At 46.2% G+C, this 12,757-nt stretch overlaps 1 protein-coding gene across 1 annotated transcript; it reads left to right on the plus strand.

Annotated features, from left to right (window-relative positions):
- Positions 1–1,140: 1,140 nt before the first annotated feature.
- CNMD (chondromodulin) lies at positions 1,141–12,752 on the plus strand. Its single transcript, XM_009646719.2, has 6 exons — positions 1,141–1,158; positions 2,499–2,639; positions 5,271–5,384; positions 8,332–8,485; positions 9,745–9,947; positions 12,537–12,752. Exons 1-6 carry the CDS (start codon positions 1,141–1,143, stop codon positions 12,750–12,752), a joined length of 846 nt encoding a protein of 281 aa, XP_009645014.1.
- Positions 12,753–12,757: the final 5 nt, after the last annotated feature.

Here is a 12,757-nt window from a genome sequence, read left to right on the forward strand (position 1 = left end):
GGGGGGCGGGGGGGTGTTAGGGGTTTTTTTTAGTTTTAAGCTGGTTTCATGTCAGGAGAGGCACGGGTTGGAAACTTTTCTTGCAAGGGCGATAAAGAGGTCTTCAAGCAGATCTTTACTTTCTCCATGCTTAAAAAAAAAAACCAAAACCCAACACCACTCGAACCTAAAAACCAAACCCATAATCATTATCTTTACTGGCTGTTTGGATAGAGCACATTTTCATAGCGAACACGAAACGTATCTTTGCGAGCACAGACGCTACATTGATTTCTGCTCGCAGCTCCTCAGCAAAGTCAAACCCCAACAAGTCCCCAGGGATTCACATCCTGGGCAAAGTCCAGGTGCCGGGACAAAAAAGGCATTGAAATGTGTAAATTCCTCTTTCACATCATCCATGTTCCTGGTCCAGATTCTACCTGGACCCTCAAATATGTAATTCTATATTTAACCCCTTAATAGGCACTGGTTTTTCACTCGGGCAGTTTGTCCGATTGTGCATAGACGGAGGCATTCATGGTTAGCAGCTGTGGAACAAATTGTAAAGCCATGTAAGTTTTATTATTTACAGTTTCTGGGGTACATGAAGAATCCTGTGTGCAAAGAACAAAACTGAAAAGCTGCTGCTCAGTTTAAGACACAAACTTTGGGGCATAGAAAAAGTTGAATATATTAACTTTTCTTTCTGTTTACCATAAGATTTTGGGTTAAAACATACTCTGAAACACGATGGTGCACATTTAACTCACTCCATAAGTGCGACTGGGATCTCTGAATTTACTTTGGAAGAAGCTTTGCACCACCTCCAGCCACGCGCCAGCCCCCATCAAGGAGAGCCTTGTGCGAACCCCAGCAGCCAGGGCAGAGGTTCCCCCCACCCCCACCACACCCCAAGATGCACCCAGGCACTTCAGGGTAATTCAGACAACCAGAAATTACAGGGGATTTACACCAAAAAGACAGGACACGTTGCCGACTGTACGAGCCATCTGCTCCTCCAGGCTTTTGAAAAGGGAGAGGGACCCCAGTGGGTAAGTGTTGCCGACCTGCAGGACGCACTGTACGAGCCATCTGCTCCTCCAGCCTTTTGAAAAGGGAGAGGGACCCCAGTGGGTAAGGTAGGCGGGGAGGGGGTACAGCATGGGCACCTCCGACCAGGTGGGTGCATTTGCGGAGTACAGGACAAAGTTCCCCTTTTTTATTTTTATTGGTCCCATCATGGAAATTCTGCTTTGCAAAACGCATCACATTCACAGTCGTCATTAAGCTTCGAAGTCAATCTCCCAGTGAAGACACTGGGAAAGCTTGGAGTTATTTTTCCAAGCTGCCTTCAAACTTGGAAAGCTACATTTGATTTCCAAATGCTTAGGAAGCAACTGTAAATATTATATTTAGGGTCACTGATTTAAAAAAAAGAAAAAGAAAAAAGAGGAAAAGAGCAGGGCATTTTTTAACTATTATTTTTATTTTAAATCTTTAAATTCTGCTGTAACTGATGGGAGTAACAGTCTCAGCTCCAGCTCAGCCCCAAGCAGGGGAGACCACGTAACTTCAGTCTGGTTTTCTGGAACACGTTCAACAGGAGTCCTAGACAGTGGAGAATATGGGATTGAATCTGTATAACAGAGGAACCATAAATCTTTACCACCTTAGACTTTCCTGAGCGAAGGTGAGAGAAGAAGAAATTTGTCTCTAGCTGCCAGCGTAAATTTTTCATTAAAATGCTGTAAGGCTTTTTTAAGACCAAAAATAAACTGCTTGGGCAGCACTTTTAGCAGAACTGCACAAGAGCATCGAAAACCCCCTCCACAGATTGTGGTCCTCCAGCAAATACAAACCACGCTGCAGCTTTCCTCATTGAAAATAGGATAAGAGCAAATACGCTGACAAGGAAAATGTGAGTCTATACAACTTCACATCCAATTTAAACAAAGTTCAAATCCATTGCAAGCTGAGAAACATGTTCATATTCAAGAGGAACTTGTTTTCCTGCGCCTCAGCAGAACATCCTAAGAGATAAATAGGGGTTGGCCTCCTTTGGAGTAAGATGAACATGACCTAGTAGAAGGTTTTTAATTTGGAGCGAGCCCAGAGGTGGACTCATCCCCCATTGCTTTTGAGGTAAACCTGTCAGTACTAATAGATCCGTGACCTCTAGGAGGCACCTCAGGAGGTCCTCAGTCTGACCTGTGGCTCAGAGCAGGGACAGCTGTGGGGCCAGAGCAGGTTGCTCAGGGCTTTACCCAGCTGAGCCTTGGAAACCTCCAAGGATGGAGCCTACACAACCTCTCTGGGCAACCTGCTCCACTGCTGGCCTCCCCCAATGGTGGAGTGTTGCAGTAGGGCCGTGTTGGTGGTTGAAGGGTTATCAAATGCCTACAAAAATAAGAGTTAGGTGCTGAATAGGGATACGACAGTCAGAACAACCCACCACCTGGTGCAGGGAGAAGGCAACAAGCAATTACTGACATGCACTACCGCTCTTTTATCGATTCCAGGTGTACAATGTTCACTATACTATGAGCATTAATGGAAAAGTGCAAGATGGATCAATGGAAATAGATGCTGGAAACAACTTAGAGACATTCAAAACAGGAAGCGGGAGTGAAGAGGCTGTTGAAGTTCATGATTTTCAGATTGTAAGTACCTCCACCCTTGTTTTTCATGTAACGTGCTCCAGCGCTGGACTCTAAGGATACCCTGCCCTGCCCCAACTTCCTGCCCCAGTCGGTCTCAGGTTCCTGCCCCCAACTATCCACACAAGCATCCATGCTCCCCCAGCTTGCTTTCACAGCAAGCCAGGCAGTTTCCTCCAAACCAAAGCCTAAGTGCCTTTTGGGGGCAGGTCGTGCCAGGTCCCACTCCGGGAAGCGGTATGGGTTAGACTGCATCAGGATTGGCTCCACGTAACACTTTGCATTTTCAAACCATTAAACAGGGCTACAACACGTGCCCTTGGGGTCTTGCTAGAAAAACGTTCTGGCAGGCTGTGACACAGCCCTTGCACAATTTCATGTGATTTGAACTGGAAAAAAACACCTCCCCCTCCCCAAAACATCACTGGGTTTAGGAGCATAGGGTCAATGCAGTAAGCCAAGCAGACACCAAGGAAAGACCACTGTACAGTGCTGGACCCAGGCAGCTGGCTCTGCCCTGAGATCAAGGATGGGAGCCGCTCTCCATGGCTTGGCCTGGGTTCATCCTTAGCGGAGAGGATGGAGGCATTTGGCCTAGCTTATGCACCCATGCACCAAACACACGGTGCTGGGCCACTTGGGTTGACAGCAAAACACATTTGGGTACCCCAGCAACTTGGCTGTGGCTGCTCAGCACAGAGCCTGGACTGACTAATGCCGAATCTCAGCAGAGCTCAGTAGCTTGGATAGAGCAGTTCACTGAGCTGTACCACCTCTGAGCTACTAAAGGCACATCTATGTGATGTTGCAGAAACCTATTCAGGGGGCCCAGATCCTGCAGTTAATGGTCTTGGGTGCAAAACAGTCAACTTCAGAGCTAAGTCCTCTGTAAGTCAAAGCAGCACTTAAAGGCAATGCTGCCAGGAAGACTTGCCCAGGGCTTATGGAGCAGCCACCTTCCCCGTGCTGAATCTAGAAAGGTGAGGAAATTCAGCTCCTTGGCTTCTCAGCAAGTACAAACAAATCCACACCAAGACACCCAGAACCCTGACTTTCCCAACAGCTGCCTTCAGCCTTTATGAAACCCTCATTAACATCACCATAGCAACATCATTAGCAGCTGAATAAGAGCACCCAGAAGGAGCTCATTTGCCTTCACCCTTCCACATCTGCACAAAAGCACCAGCCCGCTGGGGAGATGCTGAATTCACCTTGCCTGCATGCATGCTGCTGGTAAGCTACCACCGGGTCAGAAACCAGCTCCCAACACCAACCAGCTGAGGCCACCTCCCAGGGACTGTGCCCGCTTGTAAGGACAGAGGGTCAGGCCAGGGAGAGGCCCGGCAAGAGCAAAAGGGTTGCTGCCAGTCAGGGTTGGAGCCAAGAATGCACATAAAGGAGAAAGAAATTGAAGAGATGCGCTTCCAACAGCCAAGTATTTACATTAGCAGCTTTGGATTTGACTGGCACCACTCGAACGATTGCATGGTTGGTGAAGACTTGGATTTGGCAATATTAGGATGCTCCTAGCACGCTCGGTGCACTACGAAGCCTCATTCCCTTGCGCACTCGTCCCTGCATAGCCACCCCCTCTCTCACTGCTTTAGAATTAGTCATTTAGGTTCGATGGGTGTCTGTCCAACTGTACAGGACATGCAGAAACATGGGACGAGACTCAGGTGCCTCAGTACCATCCATCTCAAGCTGCACTAGATGCCTAAGACATCTATAGTGCCCGTACGAGGCAGGTGAGAGGGGTCACGATGACACTTGTGACAGAAAACCAGCAGAAAACCAGCACACCTCAAATGGCACTAGATAATTACATTTAGGTTGTTGAATGGAGTTTGTGGAACCCTATAAAAACCACAGATGTTTTGCCATCTACAACGAGGTATCTAAATTCACAACATAAAAAGAGAGGTCTTTTACAGGTATCCAAAAGCCTGCAGCAGAAACACAGAAACCACACGCAAGGTTCCCCTGCCCAAATGTTGGTGCCCAAGGTGCTGGCACACAGCTGGCAGATACAACCCCGGACTTGCCGGAGACCTGCAGCCCTCTGGAGCTGCTGGCATACCCTTCTCTTGCTTAAAACTAGGCAGCCGCGTTTAGGCAACTGCATTTCACCCTCGTAGGCCAGCTGAAGGAAGTCCCACACGCAGATTCCTGAGCCACATTCCCTGTCACAAGCTTCCCCTTTGCTGTCACAGCCACTTACATGTATAAATCGGACCAAGCTGCCCCCTATTTTTGTAAGTCTGTGTCATAAGGGTACCGCACCGCCAGCTAAGGCAATTTTGAGGCTGCCTACGTTAGGTGCTAAGTTACGGTTCAAATCGTGTCAACTAATTCCTTAACAGAGCTACTTCAAGTAGCCTACAGCGGGCGTGGAAGCACTTACATAAAACACCCCCACCTTTCAGAAATCGAGCGAAAACTTCTAGACCCATTTGACCAAAACTGTAACGCTATAAGTGATGAGGGAAGAGTGTTTTATTGCATCTGTTTTTAAATAAGATTCAACCTTCAGACTAGAAATTCAGTGGCAATTTTGGCAGAGCTCGAGCGCTTTCTTGGGGGTGGTGGGGAGCTGGAGGGCTGCACACAACCCCCCACCTTCTGCTTTTGCAGGGCATAACTGGAATCCGTTTTGCTGAAGGAGAAAAGTGTTACATCAAAGCTCAGCCAAAAGCTCGCGTCCCCAAAGTTGATGCTATGACTAAAGCAAGCCTCTCATCTGAGCTGGTAAGCGGTAATTTATTTATTTTTAGTTTTTAAACAAATCTTTGCATGGAGGGGGACTTAAAGGGGTATTTAAATACAAATAAAAATGACATAAGAAAACCACTGAAGAAGTCGTGGAATGGTTCGGGTCGGGAGGGACCTTCAATGTCATCTAGTCCAAACCCCTTGCAATGAGCAGTCATCTGTGGAGAGTTGGGGGTTCATTGACCGATTGCAAGGGGTCCCCAAGAGGTAAGAAAAGCAAGATTGGCGTCAGCAATGTACTTACTACGCTGCGTCCAGGGGCATGGCAGGAGTCCGCAGACGGGGCGTGGGGGAAGCCATAGACCAACGCCTAGCAGATCCAAAGGAGACCCCAATGACAAACATATCTGCCTGAGATCAGGCTGTGCATGAGGCTGGAAGGGAGAGCGTGGAAGAAGCAGCTGCTTAGTCAATGCAAAGAGGGATCATGGTAGATCCCAGGAGATTTCTATCAACACTCTTGAGCAGGAGGGACTCCATCACTCAAGTCCTCCAAAATAGTCAATAAAGGAGAGCTGTGGAAAACATTACTGCAAAAATTCAGCTAACTCAGAAGAAATAACAGTTTAAAAAAAATTAAGAATTTGCCTCTTAGATGGCATCAGACTTCATTTTAGGACACCTTGTTAATCAAACTTCACACAATCTGCATCGCAACTACCATAAAAGCTGCAGTTCTCCCCCAGATACCACGAAAACCTCTCCTTACCTCATGCTTGTAAAAAAGCCTATCACTTTACGTGTGTAAAGCCTGAGTTTCCCAGAGCTCAGACCCCCAAGCTCATCACTCGCACAGGAGCGGCTCCGGTGACTTGAATACGGCTGAGCCTGGATGCTGGTGGGGACTCAGCCACCGGCAGGAGAGCACAGGAGATCCACAACCCCTTTCCCTGGGTTTGCTCCACTCCTGAGAAAAATCAAAGCAGGTACAATTAACTGGGAGAGAGGCATCATTAAGGCTGCGCCTACCTGCAACGTTGCTGTGATTACTGACCACCTACTTTAAGATGAAGTGGAAAAAAGGTCTCTCTAAGTCCAATCAGCAAGGCACTGGCGATGTTACAAGGCCCCCTGAAGTTGGTGGGATTTTCCCCATGATGGGGAAGAGATCTTAGAATCATAGAATCGTTTAGGTTGGAAAAGACCTTTAAGATCATCAAGTCCAACCGTTAACCTAACACTGCCATCCCACCACCAAACCATATCCCTAAGCACCTCGTCTGCCCATCTTTTAAATACCTCCAGGGATGGGGACTCCACCACTTCCCTGGGCAGGAAGGATTTTGCCCAAATCCCAGGCAGAGACCCAGATCCTTCCCGCCTTGGCTTATTTTAAAGGCAGGCTGGGCCTCTTGCCTTCATCAGCACTATTGCCTGAAGTCAAGGTTTCAGTTTTTCATCTTTTTGTAAGAATAAAGTCACAGTCCTGAAGATATTATCCTAAAAATAGTCAAAAAGTTATTTCTAATCTTCTACCTGGCTAGATTAAACCTCTTTCCTTGTGCTGTTTTCTCTGCATCTTCTCCAAAGATGCATCACCTATACAATGGCTGCAATGAATCGTATGCACCGAGGCCAACCCAAGCAGCCGATTTAGCGCTACCGTTGGGATATTAACCTTTCCCTGTTGCTCGACTTTCCAGGTTAGATGTACGACGGGAATGGCAAAGTAGTATTTATTTTTCTAGAGCAAGTCCTCTGATACGCGCATATTTAGGAGAAAGCATGCGTATCGCATTTTCTTACAACATGTATCGTAACCAACGCTGCCTATAAAAATGGTGATTAAAATAAGCTTATATAGATACCCAAACTCTGCCTGCTCACAAGTCAGGATCATCTCAAACAGAAACAAAGGATATTTTTATTTCTGAAAACTAGATTCAGATACTTCTGCTGCTGATAAAAGCTTAAGTGGGAGAATATAAATAAAGAGCACTTCTCACTAGACAGACTGGATAGCAAACTTAAATGACTTGAGACCTACAAAAGAGATCAATAAACACATTAAAGGAGCAGCAACTCAACGGAATAAATTGGTCTAGTCAGTTATATAACAAGTTTTGATGACTTTCATGGAAGCAATTTAGAATTTTAACTTTGAAATCATACTGGTTTTCATGATTCACAATTTGGTTTTCTTTTAATATTTCACTGTTACTATAAAATACTTACACATTTTATGTAAAATAATACTTTGAACTAACAACTTTAAAGAATCAATCACTGACATTTTCCTACATTACTTTGAAGATACGAACCAAAAACCTGCAGGGTACACTTCAAAAAGGCAGGCTCCTTTAACTCGCACTTCAAGCTTTTGGTCAATTGAATTGCTTTTACCAAACGAGACCTTTAATCAGACCGATCACGTTGACTTAAAACTGGAAGCTGGAGCAGTTACATATAAGTTATATATATATATAAAAGCTATAATCCTCTCTAAAACTTTTGAATAAGATTTTTTTTCCCCGCCTGTTGTAAATACAGTTATCTCTTGGGGGTAGGTCAAATGAGAACGGAGCACGATAAAAGATTAGGATCTTGGTTTTAGTGGGTGTATTTCATTGCTGCTCTGCTGAAGGTGGTAAATCCTCACAGTCTCTACCACCTGAAAATCTGGCACTTTGGGCTGAAAGATGTCCGACACCGAGTCCTTGTACATGAGGTAAAAGCCTTCCAAGAGAGAGACAGGTGAAGTCTTAGCCACAGGAAAGCTGACAGAAGTTTTGCCATTCATTTTGGTGGTGGCAACCTTTACTCAGGCTTTGGCTTGGTACAGTCGCTTCACATTCATGAAATACAAGGATGCTTGGTATTAGCTGCAGTGGATGATTATACAGCTTGATGCTCAAGAATTAACAGCAAGCAGGCATATGCTGTTCACTGAGCTAGCAAAGGATTTATGCTCTTCTATTTGCAGGAAGATGAAATCATGCCTGTGAGATTTGATGAAAACTCCCTTATCTGGGTGGCTGCAGATGAACCTATCAAGCATAACAGTTTCCTAAGCCCCAAAATTTTAGAGCTTTGTGGGGATCTTCCAATTTTCTGGCTTCGACCAACATATCCCAAAGGTAACACTTCTTGTACTTGGAAAGTATGTCACCCCTCCCTTTATCTAAACACTTTCCCCCAGATCAGGTTTGCCGCTGAGACTTGCACATTGGGGAAACCAGGATCCTTTCCCTCCCTTGCTCAGCCTCTCCTCCCAAGCCCTCGTGGGTCGGTGCTGAGATTGCGGGTTTGGAGTTCATCTACACTTACCTAGACATTTGGTCTTCCATACCTGCATTTCCTCAGACAATTTACACAGCCAACCTGAGTGACTTACTGTGAGATGAAGCATTGCCAGCGAGGCCAGCCTCCTCCTACAGAAGGACAAGACAACAGCTTAAACTAGCCTCCAAAATTTTTTTGCAGCTATTGTACTTGGCCAATAGTTGGAGAATATGAAGCTCCTGATCCGGGACCATAACCTCTCCTGTTTCCCACCTCGCTTCTCCAGAGGATTTCACTGGAGTGGAGGGACCAGATGCTTTAGCTAGGCAACTGGTAGATGAAGTTTATGAGGTCCTGGAGGCGGTCCTAGAACTGAGGTACTCCTGTCACCCAGAGCCAAGCTCAGCAAGGGCATTTGGGAGTCACCAGGGAGATGGCAACTTCTCCAGGTAACTTCCAGGCCTGGGAGGAGAGGAGGAAACTTGAAAAAATTTACTCCTCCTTGGTCCAAGTTAATATTAGAACACTAAAAGAGAAAGAAAAAAAAAAAAAACCAACAAACCAAGACCCCAAACATTTTAGAGCACCTGTGGATCCAAACTGCCCATATTTTCCACTTTTCTCATGAGCTTTCATATCCCACTGGGTAACAAAAGAGCAGTACCAAAGCAGTCCAGGAGCTGTTTCCACCAGGTTCACCAGCTGCCCTTGGGAACACAGCATTGGTCTGTCACAAAAGCACTTTAAAAAAAAATTAAGATGTATATGACTGGCCTTGCTGGCAACTGCTGATGAGTTAACATCAGTGACAACACGGTGGGTCAAAAAGCACCTCCTCACTCCTGTTTTTCTTCAAGCGGAGGAAGAGGGGGGAGAAAGGCAATCTCCCACCCCTTTGGACCGACACCGGCTGCAGATACAACACGGGAAGGCAAGCAGCTCCCATGGGGACACTCATCAAGTTTGCCACCACACCGTTTCATCTTTCCCTCTGCCTCCTCCCCCCCTCCCCCCTTTTTAATATTTAAAGAAATCACTGAAACCTTAAGTAAGGTGTGGATAAATAAAAGGACACGCTAAAGATAAGATTATCCTCGCGTGATTATTTCTTCAGATAACCAAAGGAGAGAAATGAAGAGAAACAAACGCCAAACAGAATCAAACTTTGATACGGAAGACTTGGAAGCTGCTACTGAAGAAGTGAATACCAGGTCGCCCATCACACAGCTGACTCAAGAGCTTGACCGCCAATCTAATGAAACCAGGCCAATGGGACAAGAAACCGATCAAACACTTAATCCAGACAACCCATATAATGTAAGTATTTGCACTGTAATCTTCTTTCAGAGCCAGAGACTGGTGTAGACAGGAAATACTGGAGATGTGGGGTTTGTCTTTTTTTTTTTTTTTTTTTTTTTTAATTTGCGCAGTCTCTGCCTCTTCAGCTTTTCTCCAAAATTACAGACTTGCAAAACATGTAAGAAGTTCAAAAAAGTCTTCCCCTGTCCTCTTCTCCCTTCCTCACCCCAGTTTTCATTAGGCTTCAGTTCGAAACAAGCACAAGCGCGTGAGGTGGCGAGATTAAGGCAAGTTGATGCCAGGTTGCTTTTCAGGGTCCAGGTCCATAAGGAAGAAGCACTGGAGAGATCCAACAAGCATCACACCATTTGAAAACACACCAAAGTCACTCTCGATCAGACCCATCATTTACTGACAATGTAAAGAGAGACCAGTGGCTTAGAAACATATTTTGCCCTCAGACAGAAATTAGTGTCAAAGTGACTACTACGGAGTAAAGCAGTAGTAGCGTCTGGTTGCAGAGAGATTACAGTTAGGCCAAATAAATCTGTTTTCTCAGCCTCTTCTCTACCAGAGTAAATGGCCCTAGACTAGCAAGCAGTTACAGAATCACAGAATGGCAAGGGTTGGAAGGGACCTCGGGAGATCATCCAGTCCAACCCGCCTGCTAAAGCAGGTTCACCCATAGCAGGTTGCACAGGACATCGTCCAGGTGGGTTTTGAATATCTCCAGAGGAGGAGACTCCACAACCCCCCTGGGCAGCCTGTTCCAGCGCTCTTCTTCACAGAGGAGAACCTGTTTAGAGACAGTCATCCTCCAGCCCCTGTTGCTATCGCAAAATGTGTTTTCGCCCTTTGAGACAAAGCATCCCAGAGAAAGCACAGAGGAGCCACCCCTGCTGTGTCCCAACACCTTTGCCGTGCTGCAGGAAAACCAGCTGTAGGGCAGGCACCTTCCAGTCTACTGCACCAGCGCCAGACAATTTGCACCCACCATTTGGTGCAGCAGGAGTAGTCATTTTAATACACCACTGTCACAAGATAAATGCCTCCTGCTTTGGAAATAAGTCCCAGCTTTGACTTGACATTTATGCAACAGCAGGAGATCATTATACTGTGACAGCATTCTGCCGAGCTGACATCCCTTAATTAAACTTAAATTAATCACTCCAAATAAAGGGGCTCTAAATTGACGCTCTCACGAGGTCAGTAAAACAGCGGCGGCACTGGAATGTAACTTCTCCTCACAGCTGCTAATGCAACCACATCCCTGGGGGCTGAGCTGCCCCGTCTCCAGAGGGCAGTGGCCAACAACTGCCGTAGGTCCCTTCTTCCAGCCGGAGGACCCCAGGGCCAAATGGAGAAGGTCCAGTCAGATATGGTCACCAGGCTTCCCTCAGCCTGTAAGATGGGTTCACCTTCACCGACAGCTATTGCATAGATGCCTATAGCCAAGCTTTCTTTAGAGACAGATCCATTTGATTCAAAAGGACCATTAATTACACTGTAGGTCTTTCCTGTAGGATGAAACGAATCCTCCCTAGAGCCATTTGTCTCTTCACCCACTATGGGTGGAGTGGGGATGATGAGCTCAGGTGTTGGAAGTTCACACTGCAGGCATCTGAACTCAAAGATGCTGAATCCCATCCAAGGAAACGACACCCTCCCTGCTCTTGGGGCTGGGAATGGGTCACCGGGGGCCTGAGCGACACCAAGCTGTCACTAGTGCCCTGTATGAGCCCAGACAAGAGGTGGCTCCCTTCCGTGCCTCGTGTTTTTGGTGTGCTGCTACGTTTTTGACTGAAAAACGCTCGGGTAAAAAGCATTACTCCGGCACTTGCTCTTTGCTGCTGCTTTTCTTGAAATGACACCAGTGGGAAAAGAACAAATGGGTTTCAAAAAGCAGAATATCCAGGTTGCTTTTCTCCCCAGAAAGGAGGAAAGGAATTTTGAAGGGTGAAGGCAGTAGCAAGAGCCTGCTTTTATCTATTTTATGCATGCCTTGCTCCACGTAACTCCTTGCTGTCAGATACAGCACAGGCAGAATGCTCACTGTCCACAAGGCACCTAAGCGAGGCAGAGGGGGGAAAAAAAAAACAGACTGCAAGGCACGGGAGAAATATTCAGAAAACTGCAAGGTAACAGCTTACCAAATAGTTCCCTGGGAATATTGTAAAAAGCATTAAAATACAAAAATTAAAACATTAAAAACACAGCATACACTTTAGACACTGTCATCTACACAAACGACCCAGATAACCGGTCTTGAAATCTTTTCCATCGCCAATATTTAAAACTTGGGAGTTTACTGCTGCTGGATCTTTTGCAAGGACTGCAGAAGAAAAATTATGTTAGAGGTCCCTGTTGTTTCTTTCTATTTTACACGGGTAATTGCACCAATTCTACACTTCTACTGAACAGAGCAGGACAAAAGCGGGGGGGGGGAGAAAGCAAGATGCATGGGTTGGTCAGTGGGAGTTTTGTTAACTTCAACAGGACCAAGATTTCAGTTTTTTTGTCCTTTGTAGGGTTGACATGAGCATCAGTATATTCTACATTCTCTGAGAACCAGGGTGCCGGGATGACATTTAATATTTTACATTTCAGCAACTGGAAGGTGAAGGGATGGCTTTTGACCCCATGCTGGATCACCTAGGTGTGTGCTGCATTGAATGCCGGCGAAGTTACACGCAGTGCCAGCGAATTTGCGAGCCTCTCATGGGCTACGACCCATGGCCTTACAACTACCAGGGCTGTCGTACCGCCTGCCGAATCATCATGCCCTGCAGCTGGTGGGTTGCTCGTATCATGGGCGTCGTGTGAAAAAA

This window comes from Egretta garzetta, unplaced genomic scaffold (genome assembly GCF_000687185.1).
Source record: "Egretta garzetta isolate BGI_Z169 unplaced genomic scaffold, ASM68718v1 scaffold779, whole genome shotgun sequence".
Lineage (NCBI taxonomy): Eukaryota > Metazoa > Chordata > Aves > Pelecaniformes > Ardeidae > Egretta > Egretta garzetta.

Coding starts and splice junctions, on each gene's coding strand:
- CNMD (XM_009646719.2), top strand. Junction 5,385..8,331: donor CAAGCCTCTCATCTGAGCTG/GTAAGCGGTAAT, acceptor TTCTATTTGCAG/GAAGATGAAATCATGCCTGT. Junction 9,948..12,536: donor ATCCAGACAACCCATATAAT/GTAAGTATTTGC, acceptor TTTACATTTCAG/CAACTGGAAGGTGAAGGGAT.